The sequence below is a fragment of the Esox lucius genome, chromosome 5 (assembly GCF_011004845.1).
Source record: "Esox lucius isolate fEsoLuc1 chromosome 5, fEsoLuc1.pri, whole genome shotgun sequence".
In the NCBI taxonomy this organism is placed as follows: domain Eukaryota; kingdom Metazoa; phylum Chordata; class Actinopteri; order Esociformes; family Esocidae; genus Esox; species Esox lucius.
The window spans coordinates 10,972,585-10,998,249 of NC_047573.1; the positions used below are offsets into that span (position 1 = coordinate 10,972,585).

The window sequence follows — 25,665 nt, forward strand, 5'->3', positions numbered from 1 at the left end:
ATGAATAGATGTCCTGCCTATCATCCCTACAACTCTTACATTGTATTTGGTCCTTGGTTTGTTTTTCCGTTAAACTTCTCCTGACTTCCTGTACCAAGTTGCTGTTTTTAAGATCTATTTCTGTCATGTTGTATTTCATGCTGTAACAGCCTGCCTCTCATTCTGTCACACCTTCCATATCTCAGCTAATCAGTCAAATGTCAGACCAACACCTGTTACTGGCAGCAAGTAAGGTCCAATGTGATTCCAGGGGCTGGAAAGTGTCTTCAATCTTTGATGACTTGAAAGATTTGTTGCAGAAAAATAGTGCAGGAAAGGACTTTGGAATATACCAGAATATACTGGATTCTGTATCCCTACCCAGTCAGGGGAAAGTCCCCACATTGTTTTCAATAGATTATCTTACTCAGCACTGATGGAATGATTGCATTTCCCCCTTACTGTCTGTAGCCAGCCACTAACCTCTCCCAGAATCAGATCACATGGTGTCTCCAGGAGGGACTCTCCCCCCAGCAACCCAACCTCTACTGCAAATCCAAACTGGCTCTAGTGTCAGATCCTCCTGTCTCCCGTCTCCCTGCAGCCAGCTAATGCTAAAATAGGAGAGTGGAGCAGTGTGGTCCACTTTCCCCCTGGAGTGTTGCAGTGAGGGATGGAATCCAGCGCGCAGGCGGGCAGGGCCCGGGCCAAACTGAGCAGGTGATGGACACCCACACATGTGCCTATGCTGGGAAGCAGTGGGGGGGCTAGCTGACTAGCAATCAGTCCCAGCTACCGAGGGCCAAGCAGACATGAGACCAACTGCAGTTAAAATAAAAGGATGCATTTCTTTTCAGCTCGTATGTAGACGTGGTGCATGGCTGACGGAATGCCCTATATGTTTGGTTCCTCTTGGATACATGAAGTTGGATCACATTCAATAAGACCACATCTCTCCCGATTAGATTAGAAGGGAGAAATCGTAAAGCATTGCTGAAATCAGCTCCGCTGACACTCTCCGAGGTGACGTCGATAGTACGACAAGCTGGGAAACCCCCACCACACACGTTTTACCTTTTGCAGTGAAACTTTATCAGAATAGATTAGCATCTGTCTAAACAGAAAAAACAACCCAAACTTTTAATGTTCAAGCTAACAATATAATACAATGAAATATATTATATTGAAATATATTTAATGTAAAATAATAACTTTGAGGAATTTAGCAGGCATTCTTTTTCAGAGCATGATGTGACGGTTTTGTGTGAGAACGACAAACATGATTGAACCAGCATTTTTATTTCCGCAGGATTCCTGACACCAGGTTTCTAAGACAAGGTTCCTGAGACAGGGTTCCCACGTGATACTGTGTCAGATGTTTTGGTCTGGACTGACACTGGAGACCATCATTATTCATGGAGGCCAGATGCAACAGGAACTATATCTTCACTACGCCAAAGACATAAGGTCACAGTCTGAGGAAGAACTTTTGACCTGGTTTAGAAGGAAAATGTCATTGCCTATTAAGTGTCATGTGAACCTCGGGAAGAGAGATTCACAAGCCAGAATAAGTGGCCCTGTGCAGTGTCTGCAAGTTCAGTTCATTGATTGATTTAATCAAATTAACAAATACATTTGGTATACTGAAAAATGTGGTCGAAATGAACAATGTTCGGAATATGATCTGAATATAGGCTGGGAAAAATACTAGTAAAGTTTAGCCTATGGTTCCACCCCTTTTTTCATGTGCATGGCCCATTACATTAATCTAATCATGCTCTGAAATCCCCCCCTGGTCCTCTCTAAAAACCTGTAAAGTCCCAGGGGTCAGGTTTTGACTGGTGGGGTGGGCGTTGCTGGCCGGGGCCGTGGGATGCTCTGGGCCCTTGCCAAAGCATGCCAGGCAGCTGGGTGCACAAAGATATAGCCCTGCCATTGTATGTATGTGTCCAACATTCACACAGCAGGTCCAAAATAATCAAGAGGAGCCTGGTGATACGTTTCTATTAATGAAGCAGTAGATTGTGTCTTAACAAGGCAAAGCCAGCAGAGTTTGAACATGGCTGCCTGCTATTAAACCTAACCATGACCCTAGCACTGAGAAGGGGCAAGCTTTCCTCAGACTGCCAGGAAGGCCTGCGTCTTAAACCTGATCCTCCTAAGGTCCAGAGTTCCCAGTCTGACGGAGAAGGAAAGAGTGGGGTTGATAGGGTTACTAGGTTACCACTAAAGTCAGTCAAAGTCAGTGAAACACAAATAAACAGCTCAGAAAATTGTTAGCTGCCAAAGGTTGTCTGTCATTGGGTGGGCTGCTCCACAGTTGTGCTTGGCTTTGGGTTTCATGTACTGTATGTTATAGAACTTGCCCGTGCCCGTCTGACCGGCATGCCAGGCAAAATAATTCTCTAAAAATACCAACCACTGTGTACCCAACATTCCTCGGCAAGTGTCTGTGGTAGTTACATGTGCTGCTGTGTTTTTTGTAAATCACAAGCATTTAGCACAGTCCTAGTTTGTACATGTTATTTGTAATATCTTGATACACATAAAGATATATGACTGTATTATACACCTCACTAGTATTATCTAACGATACATACGTGTGACACTTTGTGCATAGTCCCTTCAAAAGAATTCAAACTCACTGGACATTTTCTAAAATGTGTTGTGTTACTGTCTGAATTTAAAATGGATTAATTTGAGATTTTACAATATTATTTGACAATTATCAATAAAAAATTTAAATCTTCACTATTCAGTAAGTATGCAGCCCTTTTGTTCGGGCAGTATACATTGATGAAGTACCCAAGACTGAACCAACTAACATTATGTAGGTGCTGGGGACTGAAGAACACTGCAGGTCCCTCCAAAGATATCCTCAGACAGAGCCTACCAGACAGAAAATAGCCACATAATTTTTTTCTCCAGAATAGTTCCAAGCCACCAAAGGGTCCACAACAGACCACTAACTACCCTGACACAAGGCCGAGTATAGCCCACAGAATTATCTTCCGACCCACGATTCCCCAGGACCTCAATATTGGACACAAAGACCTAGCCTGTGGCTCGTCCCACTCACGCTGACTTCTCCTGTTTACACCGATAATAGTGGAAAGCCTGGCATTATGTGAAGCACCCTCTTAGGAACAACATGGGAGAGCATGAGTGAACCAGTGATTCAGGCCCCGTAAACGCTTTAGTGGTCGAGTATCCTGGTCGATAGAGGGAAGGCTGCCAGGTAGGTACAGTAACAGTGATTTTTCCAGTGCCTTGCCATTCACCTTCAAATGCCTGGGCCAGACTACACTGCGTTTGCTTTTCTCCTGGATAGGTGGATTAATTCACTGACACGGAGCTCAACAGGAGCACTGCCTTGAGCTGTTGGTTTAATTAGGAGGCATGTGCTTGTTTGAAAATGGAATTGTTTAATAAACTACAGCTGCTGAATGTTAAGTTGTCATGAGAGTAGAGGCTTTCTTGTGGAAAAAAAGGCAGCGCATTAGCCATAGCTTTGTAGATGGAAATGGGAGGCATGTCACAGCGTTTTGCACTCTCTAGGTGCTGTGCTGCTTTTCAAAGGTGTATGGAAGGAGAGTGTAATGGTTTGAAAAATTACTCTCCCCCTTTATTTTATCTTTATTTTAATGTGCTTAGAAATCCAATTGCTGTCAATAAAATGTACAAAATGTGCACCTTGCATCTGAACTGTAGAGGACGCGAATGAATGGAATGGTGGAGGAAAGCTAGGGACTCTTAAGTTAAGGAAAAATTATCAAAATAAAATTGAACTTCAGAGCATTGACCCAAATTGATGTCTTCTTTCTTCATTCAATTCAGTTTGGTAAAACTGATAGTTACACCTTGCAAACCTTTAGCTCAATGAAATAACGTCTCTATACACACAGATCATTTTTAAAATGTAGAATTTTAGTAGAAATGTAGACCCTCTGTTAGATCACAAATTGCACAATATTGACCTTAAAAAGCGAGGTGTAATTTTCAATGGTAACGTAGAATACATTTCAAAATACAACATCAAAAGGTGTTCAAACTATTGTTTAAATTTGTGTTTAACGCTGTTACAGTGTCATAGAGCAGATATTTTACTAAGGCAGTTTATTCATTTGAAATGAACAACAAGATAAATTGTCAGCATTCAGAGTATCATGGCTGCATCCATTTTGCACTGTGCACTAAGCTGGATGTTCCCTTTCCTTTTTAGCCCAGAGAACACGGCATCCATGATTCCCAAAAATAATATAACATTTAGATTTTTCAGACCTCAGTCCATCTTAAATGAGCTTGGGCCCAGAGAAGGCGGCAGCGTTTCTGGGTCTTGTTTATATCTGGTTTCTTCTTTGCATGGTTGAGTTTTAACTTGAATTTGTGGATGCAACAACAAACTGTGTTCACAGACAATGATTTTGGGAAGTGTTCCTGAGTCCATGCAGTGATTTCCACTACAGAATCTTGTCTGTTTTTAAAGCAGTGCCGTCTAAGGGCCCCAAAGATCCGGATGTTCTGAATCTTTTAATGATATTATGTACCGTAAATGATGAGATGCCCAAACTATTTGCAATTTGCGTTGAGAAACTCTGTTCCAGCTTTTTTGAAACATGTAGCCGGCATCAAACTTAAAGTGGGCACATGTTTTTCAAGGAACAATGAAACATTTCAGATTCAAACATCTGATATGTTGTCTGTACTATTTTCTATTGAATATAGGATTTAAATGTTTGCATTCTCTTTTTATTTCCATTTTACACAGCATTTCCATTTTACACAGCGACTTCTTTGGAAACACGGTTGTAGAATAAAGTACAACTTCAGAGCAACGGCACCAATGGATGTGTCTTTTTCATTAAATTCAGCAGACACTGACATGTCCTACCGCTAAGGCCGAGGCCCGTAAAAAACTCCCGATGCTGTCCCCTGATTGTGATGATGTCCTGAATCTGCCAAAAGGTCTGCCACATAACAACACTTATCACCAACAAAAAAGTAATGCCTCAAGTTTTGTGTGCGTTATGGTCACTTTGTTATAGTCACATTAGCGCTGGACCTGAAATGACTTGTCATGAAAAGAGTTGCTGCGTTTAGTTTCATGCAGTTAGCAAACTAGTTGGATGTTTCGTTGTTGTTTCCAGCAATGTGATTCATATAGACAGGATTCGTACAGTAAGGAGAACAAGTATTTGATACACTGCCGATTTTGCAGGTTTTCCTACTTACAAAGCATGTAGAGGTCTGTCATTTTTATCATAGGTACACTTTAACTGTGAGAGACGGAATCAAAAAGTCCAGAAAATCACATTGTATGATTTTTAAATAATTAATTTGCATTTTATTGCATGACATAAGTATTTGATCACCTACCAACCAGTAAGAATTCCGGCTCTCACAGACCTGTTAGTTTTTCTTTAAGAAGCCCTCTCCCTCGGTCTGGGGCTCCATGCAAGATCTCACCTCGTGGGGCATCAATGATCATGAGGAAGGTGAGGGATCAGCCCAGAACTATACGGCAGGACCTGGTCAATGACCGGAAGATAGCTGGGACCACAGTCTCAAAGAAAACCATTAGTAACACACTACGCCGATTAAAATCCTGCAGCGCACGCAAGGTCACCCTGCTCAAGCCAGCGCATGTCCAGGCCCTTCTGAAGTTTGCCAATGACCATCTGGATGATCCAGAGGAGGAATGGGAGAAGGTCATGTGGTCTGATGAGACAAAAATAGAACTTCTTGGTCTAAACTCCACTCGCCGTGTTATGAGGAAGAAGGATGTGGACAACCCTAAGAACACCATCCCAACCGTGAAACATGGGGGTGGAAACATCATTCTTTGGGGTTGCTTTTGTGCAAAGGTGACAGGACGAATGCACTGTATTGAGGGGAGGATGGATGGGGCCATGTATCGCGAGATCTTGGCCAACAACCTCCTTCCCTCAGTAAGAGCATTGAAGATGGGTCGTGGCTGGGTCTTCCAGCATGACAACGACCCCAAACACACAGCCAGGGCAACTAAGGAGTGGCTCTGTAAGAAGCATCTCAAGGTCCTGGAGTGGCCTAGCCAATCTCCAGACCTGAACCCAATAGAAAATCTTTGGAGGGAGCTGAAAGTCTGTATTGCCCAGCGACAGCCCTGAAACCTGAAGGATCTGGAGAAGGTCTGTATGGAGGAGTGGGCCAAAATCCCTGCTGCAGTGTGTGCAAACCTGGTCAAGAACTACAGGAAACGTATGATCACTGTAATTGCAAACAAAGGTTTCTGTACCAAATATTAAGTTCTGCTTTTCTGATGTATCAAATACTTATGTCATGCAATAAAATGCAAATTAATTACTTAAAAATCATACAATGTGATTTTCTGGAGTTTTAGACTCCGTCACTCACAGTTGAAGAGTACTATGATAAAAATTACAGACTTCTACACTCTTTGTAAATGGGGAAAACCTGCAAAATCGGCAGTGTATCAAATACTTGTTCTCCCCACTGTATTGCTGCTTCCTGTAGCTAGGTAACTATCTGGGTCATCTGTCAGGTTTCATAGAACGGTTTTGTGGGGGCAAACATGCGCCGCGTTTGCAGAAGAGGAGGAAGCAGAGGAGGAAGAGGGAGAGGGGCAGGTGTAAAAAGATAGAGAGCACAGCACTTCTTTGTGTTGAGTGTGAATAGTTTTTTTGATCACCAATGTCAACACAGTGGGAGAAACCAAATAATTTTATTACATGAATGTGGGTACGTGCTGTTTAAAAGAAACTGAACTTTTTTTTAATGCTATATCTTTTTGAAATGAGAGTGCTGTGTTCAAAATGTGTGAGGATATATTAATTATTTGCAGTAATCTACTGCAGCATTCTAGAACACTTTTGGGGTCTAAAGGGTTGAAGACCAATAAAAACACGTATGTTCATGTTAATTATACATTAGACAGGCAGACAGGTCCCTATTCATAATAATACTAATAATTCTAAAAGATTAGCATTATTTATTTATGAACTTAGAATGTTAAACTGATGATTGTATAATTGATTCACAAATACTTACACAGTTGTCTCTAAAAAATATTAACAGAAATATTCAAATGTAATGACCCTGAAAAAAAAAGACTGATCAGAGTAGCATTAAAAGTGCAGTAAGGGAGGACCAATTCAGAGAGTAAACTAGTAATAAATCCATAGTATGTTTTGTAGGTTAACAGTCAACCCATGAAATCAGTAGCCTGTTATAGGCTAGCTTAGAGGCAAGCACTCGAGCAATATGATAGAATGTGAATTTTTTCCCAATTGAATAATGTAGTGGTTTTAGGCAGTACTAGTTGAAGTGCATTTAGTCTAGCTACCTAGATTAGAGACCATTGCAGTAGTCTAATCTTAATGTAACAAATATTATGAGCGGAAGAGCTTTTCTGTAATTTATGGACAAACATATGATTTTTCCTATGTTAGATAAATCAGAATAAAATGTATATTGCAGATTGTCATATTCCAGTGAGAACGTAGCAGAACATATCAATTAATCAATGATTTCATTGATCGATTGATTGATTAATAGTTCAGATTTTGCAGGTAGATAGGTAAAACTACACGGGTGAGTGGTGATATGTTGTTGGTGTGCCAAAAGAAACAGAATCCCACATTACATATTAACATAGGCTCACTCAACTACTTAGGCCAACGATTTGTTGTTGAGTGCATTAAGATGTGCGGAGCTGCAAGTGTATTATCTCATTCTATCATCAACTACATTGTTAGACAGATACAGGAAATGTTTCAGATTTCAATGAGATACCGCCTTTCAAGCAGCTGTCAGAGCGAAAAAGCAAGAGAAAATGGTGAAGACCAAAGACATGAAGATTCTTCACAACAGTCGATGTTTTTCTGTCATCACAATAATATTTACAATTGGTGAGTCCTTTAAATTACTCCTGAATATTTAACCACTATGTTGTTAGATTTCAAATCACTTGTGCAATCTAATATTGAATATGCTTCAATAACTGGATAACTAGTTTTCCTTGATTGAATGACAGTACAGTATATGTGAATTTCTTGTTGGGTTCCGCTTGTCGTTGTCTTAACAAACCATCCGAGGTATGGTGTCAGCAAACATTAAGAATCACCCTTCCCGTCCTTGTTTCTAATTATTGATTATAATTCAGTAGATGATCCCAAAATAAAAGATAATTATTCTGGTATGAAATCTGAAAATTACATATTTCTATGTTTTTTGCACAAACACACATACTTAGAGTAAGTATTTATTTACAGTATCTACAATCACTAATGCTAATGATACTGTGTTTAGCATTATACCAGCATCTAACCAGATGTGCAAAAAGAAAAGGGCAAGAAATGTACAAGTATTAAGTATAGTGTATGTTACGAGTGGAATGTATAGATATATAATATACAGTGCAAAATGGCAATTCGAAATGGGCAATGAAGACAAATAGGGGAAGGCAGGAAATTTACAAAGGTACATTGTTAAGTATACAGTATGTATGTGCAAGTGGGAAATAATAGTTGCGCAATGAGGCAAATGCAATGGCAATTCTGACTATGCATTTGAGCAAGTTGGAGGTGTAAGGTAGTCTGTTGGAGGTGTAAGGTAGTCTGTTAGAGGTGTAAGGTAGTCTGTTGGAGGTGTAAGGTAGTCTGTTGGAGGTGTAAGGTAGTCTGATGGAGGTGTAAGGTAGTCTGTTGGAGGTGTAAGGTAGTCTGATGGAGGTGTAAGATATTCTGATGGAGGTGTAAGATATTCTGATGGAGGTGTAAGGTAGTCTGTTGGAGGTGTAAGATATTCTGATGGAGGTGTAAGATATTCTGATGGAGGTGTAAGGTAGTCTGTTGGAGGTGTAAGGTACAACTGAATAGCAGCAACGAGGTGCCTAGGTAGACATGCATGTAACATTTGGGAGGAAAAAAGAAAAGCAAGTACAATGGCAATTCTAAATGTGCAGTGTTCAAAGTTCAAAGGTTTATTTGTCATTTGCCACAAACTATCATAACTAGTTATGACTAGTTTATTTGTCATTTGCCACAACTAGTTTATTTGTCATTTGCCACAAACTATCATAACTAGTTATGGCTAGTCTAAATGTTTGGTTTTCCTACTCCCAACCGTGCAGTTAAAAGTTAAAAAGTAACAGTAATTATAATATAAAAATAAAGAAGATAACACAAACTATCAATAATAACACTATACAAAAACACACATCAATAATAATAACTATACAACTATACAACCGTAGTGCAATGTAAAAGTGACAGGTGTACATCATATTATTGGCAGATGATATAAAGTGACAGGTGTGCATGGGACTATGGATGGAAGGGAAGAGGGGTTCCCGAATTGCGCAGCCTTACAGCCTGAGGAAAGAAACTGTCTCATAGCCTATTCGTTTTGGACAGGATACTCCTGTACCTTCTGCCTGACGGCAGCTTGGTAAACAGTCCATGGCATGGATGGCTGGGATCTGTAATGATCCGTTTGCTCCTCCTCCTCACCTCTCTGTGTGGAGATCTTGCAGGGATGTCAGGTCAGACCTTGTGATGCTCTCTGCTGTTTTAATCACCCTCTGAAGTGTTTTACGGTTGAGGGCGATGCAGCTGCCATATCAGCCGGTGACACAGCCAGTCAGGATCCTCTCAATAGTGAGTCTGTAGAAGCTGGTGAGTATCCTGGAATCCATGCCAAATCTTCTTAATCGGTATTGGAAGAACAGCCGTTTCCTGGCCTCCTTTATCACTATGTTAGAGTGATGAAACCAGGTCAAGTCATCGCTGATGTTGACACCAAGGAACGGATGTTGTGAACTCTCTCTACTGCAGACCCATTGTTTGTGTATGGGGGCGTGGTCTACCCGCCGCTGCTTCCTGTGATCAACCATCATCTCCTTAGTTTTGTTGATATTGAACTGGAGGCTGACTCGTCATTGTAAGAGATCCGGCCTATGATGGTGGTGTCATCAGAAAACATAACGATGGTGTTGGAGACGTGAGTTGCCAGGCAGTGCAGGTAAATTGAAGGTGCAAGGTGGCATGTGCAACTGAAATGTAGAGATGGCAGCAATGAGGTTCCAGAGGTAGACAAGTAGTACAAGGCAGTAGTGCAACAAGGTCCCTGAGAGGCGGTACTAAACGGTGGGTGTGTGGATATGGTTAGTGATCGGATGGGTCACAGAGTTCAGCAGGGTTACAGGAGATGGGAAGAAACTGTTCCTGAGCTTGCTGGTGCAGGAACGAAGAGAAACAGTTTGTGGCATGAATGTCAGTGGTCTCTGACGATGCCGCGCGCCCTAAGCAGACACCGCTTGTGCTGAACATCCACAATGGCTGGGAGCTGGGCAACAGGGATGTGCTGGGGAGCCAAATGTTGATGAGAACTGGGGGCATGACTAGGCTTGGGTATCGAGTATCGAGTATTGATTGGAACCGGGACTAGCTTTGCGATTTTCCCGGTATCGTTCAAAAGTTAAAATTTCGATTCTTAGTTTCGATTCACAGTCCGCCGACCGGACGAAGAAACTGCTGAACACCAACGAAGAAGCATCCACCAAAGTGTGGTTTCGCTTTTCTAAATAGAACTTCGTAAACTCTGACTGTTTCATCCTAACGTCGTTGGTGCCAACGTGAATAAAAATATCTCTGTACTCTCTATACTTGCCAGTTTTAAACTTTGCTAGCACCAACCCTAGATTTGCGACTATGTTGGTGGCTCTGCCCCCCGGTAAACAGTGTACGATCGCCGGCTGATTCTTTAGTCTAATACTGCGGGTAATGGAATCGCCGATGACAAAAGTTTTTAGTTTTTCAAGGCCACCGGTAGAACATGCCTGCCGATCATTCCCCTCCGAACGATAATTCCCCTCCGTGTTGTAGCTACAATAATTACAATGATAAGGCATTTTAGCGTCGGGTGTCCAGGGGTGAGCAGTTCTGTTAATTATGTCCATAAAGAGTTCCGGTGTAGATTAAGAGGTCAACAGAGGAAAAATATGGTGTTGGTAAACTCTTAAAGTATAATTCAAATCTCGCTTTCTCCTATTTATGCGTTCAAGCTTCTACACCCAGCGAATGTGTTTTCTCCACAGCAGGAGATACTATCTGTCCAGAACACTCACGCATCCTGCCTGAGAAGGCAGATATGATCATTTTCCTAAACAAGAACTGTTTCTGATTTTATACTGTACCTGCTGCTAATCTGGACTGGGTTTTACAAGTTGTTTCTTATTGTTTATTTGCTATTCTGCAACAGGTTAGCCCCTCAGTGAGAGCACGGTAACATGTTTAAGTTCCTGCAGCATCATACACTCATGTGTATGTGTGTTTTCATGAGGTTTTCAAAAATAAAGCTCTCTTGAGGAAAGTGTACCCCTGTGAAAATATATTCATAATTTATAATATTTATATTCAAGTTCATAGATTTTATATTTATATTGTAGTTGAAAACAGCCCTGTGAGAAATTCATAGTAAAGTTCATAAAAAGTTCATAGAATTAAAACGTATGGAGAAGGTCAGACTATTTCCTTCAGAAAGACCGTTGGTTAGCTAGCTCATTTAAAATATCTTAAACTTTTTTGACCCTGCCTCTTAAAAGAATCGGAATTGAGAATCGTTAGGAACCGGAATCGAAACAAGGAATCAGAATCAGAATCGTAATCATTCAAATTCAAACAATACCCAACCCTAGGCATGACTACAGCCTTAAGACGTCATGTAATCCACAATGAGCTCCTTGGTCTCCTTCGCACCATGCCGCCAGGCACTTGACCTCCTCCCTGTAGGCTGACCCGTCATTGTCACTGATCAGGTCTATAACTGTGGTGTCGTCTGCGAATTTGACAATGGTGTTGGTGCTGTGTACAGGAATGCAGTTGTGGGTAAAGTGGGAGTACAGGAGGGGGCTCACGCAGCCTTGTGGAACCCCAGTGTTCAGGATCAGAGTGGAGGAGGTGAAGTTGTTTAACCTTACAAACTGGGGTCTATTGGTTAGGAAGTCCAAAGTCCAGTTGAAGAGACGGGCTGATCCCCAGGTCATGGAGTTTATTGACCAGCCTAGAGGGGATGACTGTGTTGAATCCTGAGGTAAAGTCTATGAATAGCATTCTCACAAAGGTGTTGGTGTTGTCCAAGTGGGTCAGGGCAGACTGTAAAGCTGTAGAGATGGCGTCCTCTGTAGACCTGTTCGATCAGTAGGCAAACTGGTAGGGAGGCATTGTTGGGGGGAGGCAGGACTTAAGGTGGGCCAGAACTAGTTTTTAGAAGCACTTCATGATTGTGGGGGTGAGTGCGACAGGTCGGAAGTCATTCAGGCTAGACGCATTTGGCTGCTTTGGCACTGGCACAAAGGTTGCGGTCTTGAATCACATTGGAACAACCGCCTGGGCTAGTGACAGGTTGAAAATGTCAGTAAAGACCTCGGCACACACCAGGAACTGCAGCCTTGCGTGCATTCACCCTGCTCAGTGCAGACAACACTTCTGCGGTGGATAGACTGGGGGGGGGGTCATCTGGATGGACGTCAGTTTTAATGGCTGGCTCTTTGTCCCAGTCCAAGCGAGCGTAGAACCTGTTATACTTGTCGATGAAGGAGACGTCGCTGGCTGTGGGGGTAGTGTTCTTTGGTCGGTAGTCTGTGATGCTCTGCCACATTGTTGTTGAAGTGCTTCTCAATCCGCAGTTTGTGGTCATTTTTGGCCATCCTCATGCCCCTTTTCAGGTTGGCCCTGGATGAGCTGTAGGCTTCTGCATCACTGGATCTGAAAGCAGCGTGGCATGCCTTTAGCAGTTGTCGGACCTCTCTGTTTATTCACGGCTTCTGGTTGGGGAAGGTCTTTATTAATTTATGGGTGGTGACATTGTTGGTGCAGATCTAGAATGGAGGGAGCATATCTTTCAATGTCCGAATGGGAGTCAAGGGTGACTTGGGTGGCGAACAGTCTCCAGTCCGTGTGTTGAAATTGTATTTACCCATCAATAAACGTGTGAAACCATCAGTGAAGACAGTCAAAATGTGGCCAGAGTCTGACCCCTCTGGCCACATTTTGACTGTCTTCACTGACGGTTTCACACGTTTATTGATGGGTAAATACAATCTAAACAACCATTAAAAACATTAACTTGCATTAAATACAAAATAACAGTTTACACTAAGTGTCACGGTGAAAGGTAGGCAGTACACAAGGCGCAGAGCAAGAGAAGGTAGTCATCCCTTTTATTAGTTGCTGACAAAAACAACAAAAGGAACGGAACACTGCGAACTGAAGCACATAATGCAAACACTGAACCACAAACACAAAAGCTGCCTCTAATTGGGGACAATAAAAAGTGGAGCACAGAGATGCCTACACACACCTCTGTGGTTAGGCCCTGACTGTGGCCCCCAGGCGCATAGAGATGCCTAGAGGAACCCCAGCCAGAACCTGACACTAAGCTGAACGCAGTATTTGTTCCCTAAAGTCTACAGATTGCAATGATATAGAACATGATGTTCTATATTTATAATGAAATGAAATGTGATATCGAACTTGTCGTGTTGTAGCCCCTTCTCAGAGTATATTCCAGGAGATCACAATCTTCCATCAACAAGCAATATATTGAGCAACATTTTTATTTTCCATTGAAGCGTGTGGTCTCATTACCTTCCATACTGATCCAGTTGACAGACAATCTACCAGAATGTAGGGCACTTAACGATTTTCAGAGATGTCCTAATAAGTATTGGGTTAGCATGACCCAGAGGTCCATTTCAGTCATGCATGAATAATGGTGTGTTTATTTTGAAACCTAATGCCATATGTAGTGATGACTCTCTAGTAACGGTGTGACAGAGATAATGTTCAGGCTTTGGGTCTGATGTTGAATGGTGGAGTGGCATCATATGCTCCATGTTACAACATTCAACCGGGCAAATGCATGCTGTCAACAGATCTGGCCTCAACAAAACTGGCTCCAAAATAAGCACGTGAGCTCTACTTGTCAGTTGAGTAACACTTTGAAACTGTGGATTTAGATTTGTTTTGGTGATATTTTTTTCTCTCTCAAAAAACAGATATTAAAGGCTACAGCCTTGAGTATCAAATGGACTGTGTTACCTTTAAAATACAAAGTTACACACAGGTGTTGTGTGGTTTGTTTTATTATAGGATTGCTCTCATCTGTCAGTCCTACATAAGCATCCAGTTTTCATAGTTAGGTTTTGTCCTCAGGAAAAGTTGTTGTGACTGTGACATATGAAAGAGGTGCATTAATTCACAACAAATAATATCCCTTTGTTTCAGAGACAATGTTGGCAAATGTAAGAGGGAATGAATTGGAAAGTGATGATGAACCAGGTAAGAAATAAAACCTCTCCTTTTTGTGAAGTTATCCGATTGTATTCTCCCTCCAAACTCCAGCTAGAAAATTATTGACAACCTTGAGAAAGACTAAAATGAGACACAAATGATACTAGATGATGAGCAATGTTTTATGCCAATAAACATGGGGGAGAAATATTCATTTATACTGATTTAGTTGCTTAGTTTTAACACAAATAGATAGGTTTCAAAATTATTAGGATTAATATTAGTACAATATTAGTAGCATTTTACTTTTTTAAGTACCAGTCTCAGTAGGAGGAAAAGAAGAATTGAAGGGCCACAGTTCACAACACAGAACTGGGGTTTGAATTATTGAAGGCTATCCATGGGTGCAGATCAAACGATCTCAATGGAATATATTCCACATGTTGGAAAATTACAATATAGCAATTTACCTGATGTTTATTAAACCTGTTTTGCATATACACGATAGTCCTTTGACTGCCAGTTCTGTGAGTGACTGACGCCGTTCATACATTGACAAAGACCACTAGCCCATTGGGCACAGACGTCAGTTCGACATCTAGTTTTGATTTACAATGAATGTAGCTGTCAGCTGACTGAATATCAACCATCAGATTGGATTTAGGGGCCAAGTGGGGTGAAAAATATAAAAGGTGCTCCCGAGTAGCATTACGCTGCATCAATGCGACCCAGGTTGAGGTATACAGACGAGCACTTTCCCCCAAGCCTGTTATACTCGGCATAGCTTCTCTTTGGCAAACGGTCAACCAATTTGTACAAGCTGGGACGCCATCCTCTGTTACAATCCAATGTCTTCCAATTCCAACTTAGAGAAACACTGATGAAACCACGGCATGTTCAATCAACCGAGGTCCAGACAGACACTGGGGGCATGACTGAACATCTCCTCAGACTGAGGAATGAGTAAACATATTGCATCAAACAACTCTCACGTGTGAACTGGCCTGTTGCGCAAAACAGGGAACTGGATATGTACTGTCTGCAGCTGCTTTCACAACAAGCTGTTGACGGCCATGTGTCACATTCTTTACTCTGTGTTCTTAGATGCTACATATGCTTTGATTGGAGCAGGAATCGGGCTCTTCTTTGCCATTTGTTTCATTGGCAGCAAACTCTACATTATTAAAAAGCAAATGTTTATTAATGAAGATGCAGGTAAGTCCATTTGCAGTACAGTGGTGGTTCTCAACTGGTCTGGCCTAGCAGCTATGGGATGCAATATGCAATGTTATATTTTCCCATCACAAATGTTAGATTTGACAAATTCTGGAAATATAGTTTTTGCTATTGCTAGGCTACTGACAGTGAAATATCCCTTACATTACAAGGGGTAACAACAACTCCAATCTGCTCATATTCTTGAATGTTGCAAACTCACTTGATTGACACCACAAAACCTACTAAATAACGCTGCTAATGTATGTATTACAGAACCAGAGCACAGCGATATGTAGATCTATATAACAAACCTTTTACACACCTACATGATTTAATTATATTTAATTGTTCGTTTTAGAGAATCCTGATAAAAGGCCATCTTACTGGTGAGTGGACAGTTGGTAGTAGGTAGTAATAAGTAAACCTTGGGTATTTTTTGTCACAGTACATTGTCAGCATGATGGCAGGACTGATGTTTGTCTGGTTTTATTCCTTATAGCTCTGCATTGGTGGACATGAAGGACAGAACTGAAACTGAAAACTAAAACACAACGATGCCAAGTCATTCATGCCATACTTCTGTTCTGTCTCATTAATGAGACATTTTTGTTAGATTGATTTTTTTATTGACAGCTATGTGATTGGAATAAAATTGTAAACATGACGTCAGAAGAATAACTATTACTTTCAGTAACCAGGACACTACGGAATACTGAAGATAAATGTAATCTACTCATTCATTTGTCCCACACAAATTAATTCCCTATTTATTTTAGAGGCCATGAAAATGTAAAATGAGTGATGTTTGTGTAGATACCAGTGAGCTTGTGGCCAAGGATAACTATCCAGTATGGAATTGGATTCTGTGGTTATTTCCAGAACAATAGCTCAAACATCAACACAATTTACAGACTATAAAGACTTGACCTAGTACTCTACCTTCACAGCCACATATAGAATTTAAGATGGCCTGTGTTAAAGAGACAGGACCAATGTCCAATTGTGCTGTTCCAGAGTCTCCAGTTACCGGGGTCAGAGGTCACGGAGGGTGGTTTACAGGTTGGCGTGGAATCTCCAGAAGCAAAGGGGTAGGTCTTCCCTTTCAAAGTTAGCCACATGCAACTTCCCGACTCTTACATTTGTCGGGCATATAATGAGGTTCTGAATGCAATGGTTTAGGTTCCCTTTTTGATCCTAAAAGGTGTTTCAGGTGAGCCAGTGGATAAATAAATAATCAATCATTCCATCTCTTTACCTACTACACACTCAGGTTGATTTGTATTGAGAGACACTATCAGTACACGGTCCTTCCCACAAGGTGGCAGTATCAATCATAACAGAGCAGGTTGCATATTCTGCCCTTCCATGAGCTTCAAAACCCCTCACATCTCTCCCATCTGAAAACAAAAAAGACCTTTCTAGACATGTCTGTTTACTTTAATTGCCCTGCATCCACACCAGGCACAGTCTTAACAGCCTTCTGCTACACAGACACAATAAAACCACCTCCCGACAGTCATATAAGTCTTAGTGAAGACAGAGACAGAGAATACTACATGTAAATGTCAGGTTATTCAGAATGATCCTACATCGACGTACTTTAGTAATGAAAATACCGTTACTTGCTTCTGCCTTATAGAGCGTCTTGTCAGACCTTCCCAGTTACTGGGGATGCTGCCTGGCTTGGGTTTTGGTATCAATCTCACAACCAAGATAATCTCATTTCCAGCCTTAGTGATGGATGAAGAAATTGCTATCCGAGCATGGATCTTTGTATATCTAGCATGTAACGACGTGCAAAGGACTGTGGTGAATGCACGATGAATCCCATTTTATCTCAAGTAAAGGGAACGTGTGAACGGGATGTTCCAAAACAGAGCTACTCCAGCAAGGTCCTGCACGAAGATTCTCTGTGGGCTCCCGTTACTGTGAGTGTGTGTGTGTGTGTGTGTTTGTGCGTGCAGATCATTTGTGAATCAGTGTTCAAGGGAAATAAAGAGCTGGCCAGAGGTGTCTGTCTGGTCTGATGTCGTCCACAGCTGGAAGTGCGATCAACTAGGCGTCAAAGCTGCAGCGCAACGCAGCGTCTCGGTTTCTCCTCCTCCTGCACAGGAAATTACATTTCCCACTTTCTGCCAAGCAGAGGAATGAGGGGAGGCAGTACCAGGGGGAGGGGCCAGGAGGGTGGTTCTAAGCAGAAACAGAGCGCTGTTTCATATTACACACAAATGGAGAAAAAAAGAAAGAAGAAGAGGAATCCTGAGCTGAGGCTCTTTTCTTTGACATTTAACTGTATTTTTTATGGAGCCTGCTGGTCTGAAAAATGAAGGGCTCTTCAGTGGTCACGATTCTCCTGCTTAAAGCATTCATTGGAGGTAAGCAACTTTATTTCTCCTTTTCAGGTGACTGGGGATAACAAGAAAATGTTTGTTTTTAGGTCAGTAGTTCACAATATGATTTTTAACGATACCTCCAAGAGGTGAGTGGTGATGGATAAAAAAAGAGAAAAACAACTAAGGTGATGTCATTAATAAAAAATAAAATCAAAATGACTGGTAAACTTTCTGTTTGATGGATGAGTTTAAGGACAACACATTGTATATGACACATTTGAATCAGTAAATAAACAGTCTGCAGTTAAATGATACCTTATGATAGGATAATTGCAAGGGTGTTATAGTCTATATTTGTGCAGTGATGAAAAAGGACACTAAATGAAGAAATTGCCGTTTCTTTTTTTTCACAGTTTGCAAAGTTTTCCAACTCTTTCCTGTAGTTTCTCACTCTGTAATAAGGGCCAGCTGTTCACTCTCTAGAGAAGTAAATAAATCTTTTAAAATAATAATCCGAATCCAGTGATTAATAGTTAACATTTTGTTCAGTGTTTGGATGAAGAAATTTGTCACAGAACTAGAGTTACTGCTAGTAGAACATAATTTTTATGGTATTAGGAAATGTGCCTTTTTTATGCAACCAATTGGGCCTCCTAATATCAATTACATTTAAAATTGTCATATCAAAATCCCATTTTCAGGTGACTCGCCCACAAATGAAACAGTAACACCATGTGGTGTACCCAACCACTGGTCAGCAGATATAGAGTATCTAAATCTTGGTCAACCTGTCTTCTTGCATAAACCAGTGAGTCCTCTTACACCCCATGCCAACTGGAACCACCTAGAACCATATAGGTTCAGCTCTGTAGAGTATCAGATGTGTTGGTGCTACACTGCCTGTACTTCTACAAACCTATTCTTTGGGTCAGGTGCCCTATTTCTAAGTGTGTGGTCTGTCTTTCAGAAGTGTGCCAGGCAATCAATGTCACCGTTACCCCTTCTCCTTTCTTGGTGGCCCAGGAGGGTGAAAACGTCACGTTGACCTGCCTGGTGTCCCAGAGACGTCGCTCTGCTAGCCTTCCCGTGGTCAAATGGACCTTCCTGCCCGAACACTCCTCCAGCGACGAGGAGCTCCTCATCGCCCGAGTCAACATGAGAAAGGCTAGGTTCTATGGGAACTACACCAAGAGCTTTCCCTGGCCTAAGCTGAAGCTAACAGTGGTCAAGCAGGGGAAGATTTTTGACCTGCTCATTATGAACATCTCAGCGCAGGACCGAGGACTCTACATATGCCGGGTGCAGGAGTTCAGGAAGCACCAGAACCGATGGAAGGCGTCGTCGAACTCTACAGCCGCTACAGAGCTTAGAGGTAAATGTTTCTTTGGGTGTGGCACCATGGGCCAGTGGCTGGAGACAGACACAGGCGGTGTTGGTAGTAGACAGGTCAAAGTGGTCGTATTTGCAGCAGTAGAACCAGAACCAGGAACCACAGCCGACTGACCCGATTTCGGGGTTTCACCTATCAGAAGAAGAGACTGCGTAAAAGGTGTTTTTTGTCACTTTGGAAGGGTGTTTTCTGGGTTTCGTCCTAGTTTTGTTAAATGGCATCTCTGCTGATGGTTGGAATGCTGCCTTTGATGACACGACAAGAGCCTTGTTTTCGCCCACCAGTTCTGCCATTGATGCACCGCATGAAAGGATCGAAGCCGCATCCACAGTAGCAAAGCAGATGCATTCTCCCTTTCTAAGCTGTAACGACATTCCTTTGAGTGGATTCAGATGATTTTCCATGGAATCATTTGTTCCTGCTGTGACGTTTGTCTGTCACTTCTGAGTCTGAGCAGACCGACTCGAAGAAGACCAGAGGTTTGGGAAAACGCTAAAACCTAGGCCACCAAAGATATATTGACTTTGGCTACAGCCAAGAGTTTCCCTGCTCGATGTATGGTTAGATTGGGATGGATTCCACAGTCGGAGAAGAAAAGGTGGTATTATGAGACTCGCCAACGTCACGGCAACTTTGGTGACCAGGGGGAAGACCAACTAGACCGGTGGCATCCCAACCTGAGACCGGCCTATTTCTGGGCTGGATTTGGACCGCATATATCTGGACTGAGAGATGTTGTTACTTTAAACATTTAGAACGGTTGCGACATGGATGTGGTCAGGTTTAAATAGAGCAGCATCAAGGTATTCTGGGTCAGAATTCTCCACGGTCTGGTAAAATATGGGCAAGTGTGTAAACATAGCCCTAGGAATAAGAAAGGGGCATTGCGTGGAAAAATTGAGTGATGGATTTAGGAAAGAAAAGGATGTTCTGGTCACTTTCGTTACATTACCCCTGTGTTCATTCTATGTTTATTTTATTTTTGTCATGTGATTTAATTTATACCCTGACGTGGACCTCAATGTGAAGACAGTATATATCCGTCCTTAAACAAAGCACTTATCTGTCTTTAAGACTCTATTTATTACTGTTCAGTGTGCTGCTGGCACTGTGTGAGAATACTGTATATAAGAGAACTTCTATCTACAAGAAAGGAAAAGCAATTGAATGGACTTGAGTGTTGAATGTTTCCACTGTAAGCTACCATTCAAACCCAGCCATAAAAGGATGACATTTTCAAAAACACTTTTTTTGGCTCCATGCAGTGCTGCAGTTTCAGACTATTATTCCAGCCTGTGCAGCTGGCCTTTTTGCTCTGTCTATAATGTCCTATTCACATCACGCTGTAGAATTAGAAAGTCTTCTGCACCACAATAGTATGCCTGATTTCTGATGACCATTTTCCAAAACAAAATCACCACTGTTTTAAAGATGCTTCGTTTTAATGAACTCAAATCCTTTTTCTAAACCTTTTCACTATTCTCCAAATGTTCTAAATTAATGCTCATAACCTGTTGACTAAGCTCTTTCAACCCTGCTTTGAAAAGCGCATCTACAGCTGGAGAAAATACAGTAAAACATGTGTGGCCCATTTGTATAGCTAGTAAATGGATTAAATCCCAAGCCAAGTCTTATTTACCTGAGACTAATGTTTGCAAATAGTCAAATGCAGTTCATATGATCAGCCCACTCTAGTCAAAGCCAGTGCCGGTCATTTGCACAGAGGCCAATGCTGCAGAGGTTACCCCTAGTTTAAGCCCTCGGGACAGGCTAACATGCAGCACACCCAGACAGGCCGACACTCAGCCAGTTTCCGTCCAGTAGTCCTGGAGCTCTGGCAGCTAGCTAGCTAAATTAAGCATGGCTGCTGTGTGTGGGAGTTGATAGCCAGGCTGCCGGCAGATGCTGGTGGTTTGGGGTATTTCAGGACGGCTGGTGGGTGTTAGCTACCACGAGCCAGTGATTCAGGAAGAGGATCTAGAGAAGAGGATAACCTCAATACTATCATCCTACGCCGAACCACCTACAATTAGACGTATTTAAACTGTGTGCACTATATAATCAGACAGGACCGTAACCGCATTGATGACTATGGACTTTCTCTTGTTCACTTTCAGTACACGTCCTACCAGCGACCAAGGTCAAAGAGAGCCTATGGAGTGTGTTAGAAGGTAAGACATGGCTTTCCGTCCTTTTTTGTAAATGGCTTTGCTCTTCAATTTAGCGGTAAAAGAAAAATTAGTTGTGCGAAGTCAGGACTGGTGTTAGTTCGGTGTTGGTGTTCTGTGTTTCAGACGTTTACCTGTGCGCTGTGCTCATCTGCTGTGTCGGCCTGCTATGCATGTGTATGTTCACGGTGGTGGTGACCTGCCAGCACTTACAGAGGAAAAAGAGGTTAAAAGGTGAATGAACACACACTTCCCGTCTATCCAGCTACACTCCTCCTATCCAACGCTGAAGGCATTTATTTGTGCCACATTGCAGGTCTCTTAAAGACGATTCCTGGATATGTCAAGACAAACAACAAACACTTGTTCCCATCATGCAATTTATCCTTTTGTTTCTTTGCCTCACAGACAACTACAATCTGGTGAAGAGCCCACAGAACAGGTAGGCTTCATCAATCAAAGCAAAGTAACTGTGGTATACTTTGGTACCATCTACTTTACTGTGATGAATACCTACATTTCCTTGCTCTAATTCTGTTGTAAACATCCCCTTGTCTGCTGTCTGCAGTTCAGGGGAGACAGTGACCAGTCTAGTCAGTGTGTCTCCTGCCCTGCCCAAAAAGCAGAGGAGGTACAGGAAGAGACGGAGCAAAGAGCAGTCGGAGGTGCCACCAGAGATCCCAGCTAAAGGTAAACAGACTGGTCAACTAAACCTGTTAAGACAACTAATCCAAAGGAAGAGGCATTTGTTCTTGATGGTGAATACTTTGTTCACTTTTTATGATTTAGTTCATCCATCTCACAAGCTGTTCCTGTTTCTGACTCCTTGTAAGGATCTGTTCACATTAACTACAGTCATAGCTAGCCTATTTAACATTTTAAGTTGCAGTCTGCAATTTTTGGCCACTGGGTGTGAAAGTAGCGCAGTTAAGCCGAGAATGGTCCCAGAAAATGTTGTCATGTACCTGCCACTGCCCCGTGTTATCAATACCACTTGCTTTCAATTTACATTTTAAATGATTAAAAACAGAACTGCCAACACAGATCTCACAATAACTCTTTTTGTGAGTTATCTCACTGAAACGTCTGGAGGGTGAATACGCCCTAAATCAGACTTGTTCAACTCTGCTTTGATGTCTGTTTCAAATTATCCATAATCAATGACAGGACTGGCATGTAAACACTGTGGAGACAATTTGGTTCTAGGTTTGAGGGAAAACATGTTCCTTGTTGCACAGACAATGTGTTCTCTCTCGGCATGAGTTATGATGATCATTGCATTCTTCCACAGCACCCATTGCGGACAAAATCAGAAAACCCAAACTTTTAAAGGCACAGCCGAGGAAGGTGGTTCTGGTACGTATCCTGGGGTAACTCCTGGTCCTTAAATGCAATTTGTTAGTCTACAGGTACAAAATGGTTTTAGAGAGATGTTGAAAAATCACACTTTTTTCTTCAAGTTGTTTGACTTTTAAAGCCAAATGCAGCCATTTTAAATCAATACAAAGTCCTTTCTAGGTACCAATTCAGTTTCTATTACAATAGCCTTTTTGGATATTGGCTTGGACTACTGGTTATGGTCTCGTTTAAGAGTTAGAAGTGTTGAACTCTATTTGCTATTGGTCTAATAACTATTCTAATAACAATTTACAGTGTACGTTTTATCAGCTGTCATAAAACATGATATAGAACAATAAAAACTCTGAATTTCTGGAGGAAATAAGGTAAACATGACTAGCTGAAATGCACGTGTCGTCCGTCTGTCATCTGTTTTTGTGCTGCTTGTCCATTGAAACTGTGGTAGACCAGCACGGGCCACACCAGCAGGGGCTGTTTCTTATTCATAGCAAACAAAAAGTCTCTCTTAGTGGTTTTTTACCAGTATTTTTTACTTTACTTTATTTCTTTTTATTATGGGACTAATCCCTTATTTGTATGCAACGAGGTACAGAAATGGCAGCCACCAGGCCCGGCTGCAGAATGAAATTAGAATATTTTTTCATGAATGAGGGGGCATATCTAATTCTTATACCATTTGCCGTGTTTATGGGGAAACAAAACTGGGGAATTCTATCAGATTCAGATTATATCTGGAGGGGCAATGCCCCCATTTGCCCCCATTTGCCCCCCGACTCCCCCTGCTGACCAGGCGCCGGGCACCACCTAGAAAATGGACCAAAGTATAATTTATTTTCCAATTTGAACATCATTACGAGGGACTTTTGAGGTTTCCTGGCAATTAACATTGTTTTGTTCAAATACTTTTTTTCATTGTTAGTTAAAACTGCAACTGCTAGAGAAGACATCTGTTTTGTGAAAAACAAAAGCCACAATAACTGTTACAAAACATAAATCCATAAATTTTTAGATCAAGCAGCAGGCTTAATCAACCAATAACGTCATTGGCAGAACTTTCCCTCAGCAAAACCCCAAATTCTGGCTTGTAATGTAATGCTTGTTGATTCACTGATAATACAAAACAAATCTAATACTGCTGTGGTGCATGATTATGTCTGAAACACCTACAATCAATCATAATAATGTAGGGTAAAAAAACACCCCAAATAGTGTTTTACAGTGGACTTTCCCTTTAATGTGCAACTCAAACAAGCATTCAAGATGAACAATGTCTCACTTCAAAACAATGCATGCCATGCAGTCAAACAAAAAGTAAAACTGCCACGCGTGTTCAGCTGTTCACATTGTTCCACTGTCATTTTTATGTTTTCAGTGTAAAGTGCAGAAGAACTGAGTTAAATTTTTTATTTCAATTTTCTTCATTGTCTGTTTTATATTATAAAATGCACACATAAGTAAATCAGTTTACAAGGGTCCTCTTTCTCCTTTTGCCCTGCAGCCGAAGATAGCAGAGGAAAGCCTGACATATGCAGAGCTGGAGCTGGTCAGGCCTCTGCCAGAAACCAAAGCATCATGCACAGGCACTGTGTATGCCCAGATCCTCTTTGAGGAGAGGCAAGTGTAATAAATACAACACTAATAACTGTGGCTCATGTACAAAATGTTATATTTATGATCTGTAATATTGTTTTATATGATGTATTTTCAGTTAATGATTGAAGGTTGGTTGTTTTTGGTAAATGAGATACAATCTATTTTATATACAGCTTTTTATATTCAGATTTTTTGTATGGTTTCATTGTGACCCAAACGCCTGTTTGTGCGATGCCTGTGATGTTCTACTATGTAATTACTGTAGTATTGCAGCTGCAAAGGTTGACATTAAGGCAACAATTAGCCACCCATCCTCGGGAGATAAGTTTGTGTTATCATGCCAGTGCTTTCAACTGGTGCCAAAGTCAACATGCTCTTGGCACCACCAGATCCAGAGCTGTGATCAGCTGAGATGGAATGGTTTAACTGGCTGCAAACCTAAAGCCTTGCTTGGATTGTGTTGTATACAGCGCTATTGTATCACCTTATGATTACATGGCACATAATTACGCAATGTGGTTTTCTACATTTCGACATGGTAAGAGCTATAGCAACGACCAAATGCCAGTATTGATATCTCCCAAGATCTACACAGCAACTGAGATTTTGTCTTTTGGTTTCCTTTTTTTTCTCCTGTGAATTTAAGTGTGTGTAAAAGTGCTTAGTCCGTCTTTTCCCCTCCTTAATGACCCCTTGGATTTAACCATGGAAAAACGGAGGAAAACACAGTGTTTTATTTCTCGCCAGTGAACTTGAAACGACAGACATCCAGGCAGCATAACCAATCCCCTCCCCCACCTTCCTCTCAGTATCATACATGAAGATCTATACACCCATAAACCCCCAGAGGGGGGGTTGTGCATTGAGACAATTTCAAGTAGGACAGGCAAATCTTCCACAATGAACAATTTCCCCAGCTATCTACATACATCTACACTATGAGTCTAAGTCAAACTTCTGGGGGTGAAATACATGTCTAAAAACCTTCTTAAACTGTGAAAGATAAAGTCTCCTCCAAACCACATTGGACTTAATGGGAGCACACTGCACGGACCACTAACTAGAACCATGTGTGTAGGGTGAACTCTGCACTTTTCTTTGCACTTTTCCTCTGCTGTTCATTTCACTCAGAGAGTGCCGTCCTCTACATGCATCAACACTCCTTTCCATTCCATTTGTGGATGCTCTGCTGTTTGTTTTTGTTATTTAAACTGACACGAATGTGTGTGTGTGTAATGTATCACGTACTATGTGCTGTATAAACATAAAGAGGGTTTATACACTATTGGTGGTTATTAATCACATGTTTCCTTGTGCTTCCTTTCAAACCTCAA

The 25,665-nt window shown here is 41.6% G+C and overlaps 1 protein-coding gene and 1 long non-coding RNA gene across 3 annotated transcripts; both read left to right on the top strand.

Moving 5' to 3' along the window:
• Window positions 1-455: 455 nt before the first annotated feature.
• LOC109615767 lies at window positions 456-2,730 on the top strand. Its single transcript, XR_002196766.2, has 2 exons — window positions 456-699; window positions 1,289-2,730. It is a non-coding gene; the product is annotated as an uncharacterized LOC109615767 (long non-coding RNA).
• A 4,999-nt stretch (window positions 2,731-7,729) lies between these two features.
• On the top strand, window positions 7,730-25,630 carry vstm4b (V-set and transmembrane domain containing 4b). 2 transcript variants are annotated; one of them, XM_020046242.2, is made up of 13 exons: window positions 7,730-7,886; window positions 14,265-14,318; window positions 15,375-15,485; window positions 15,847-15,874; window positions 15,988-16,212; window positions 16,503-17,863; window positions 18,789-19,193; window positions 21,329-21,382; window positions 21,506-21,613; window positions 21,788-21,821; window positions 21,948-22,069; window positions 22,671-22,735; window positions 24,237-25,630. In XM_020046242.2, exons 6-13 carry the CDS (start codon window positions 17,812-17,814, stop codon window positions 24,360-24,362), a joined length of 966 nt encoding a protein of 321 aa, XP_019901801.1. In that variant the 5' UTR covers window positions 7,730-7,886; window positions 14,265-14,318; window positions 15,375-15,485; window positions 15,847-15,874; window positions 15,988-16,212; window positions 16,503-17,811; the 3' UTR covers window positions 24,363-25,630. The 2 variants fall into 2 exon arrangements, with proteins under 2 accessions (XP_019901801.1, XP_019901802.1); XM_020046243.2 differs by lacking the exon at window positions 7,730-7,886 and adding an exon at window positions 13,884-13,948 and having other exon boundaries at window positions 15,988-17,863.
• The last annotated feature ends 35 nt before the right edge of the window (window positions 25,631-25,665 follow it).

Excerpts from the sequence above, each read along its gene's own strand:
- vstm4b (XM_020046242.2), top strand. The coding sequence starts at position 17,812 with ATGAAGGGCTCTTCAGTGGTCACGATTCTCCTGCTTAAAGCATTCATT. Across the intron at positions 19,194-21,328 it reads AGCCGCTACAGAGCTTAGAG|TACACGTCCTACCAGCGACC; the intron begins GTAAATGTTTCT and ends GTTCACTTTCAG. Across the intron at positions 21,822-21,947 it reads GTGAAGAGCCCACAGAACAG|TTCAGGGGAGACAGTGACCA; the intron begins GTAGGCTTCATC and ends TGCTGTCTGCAG.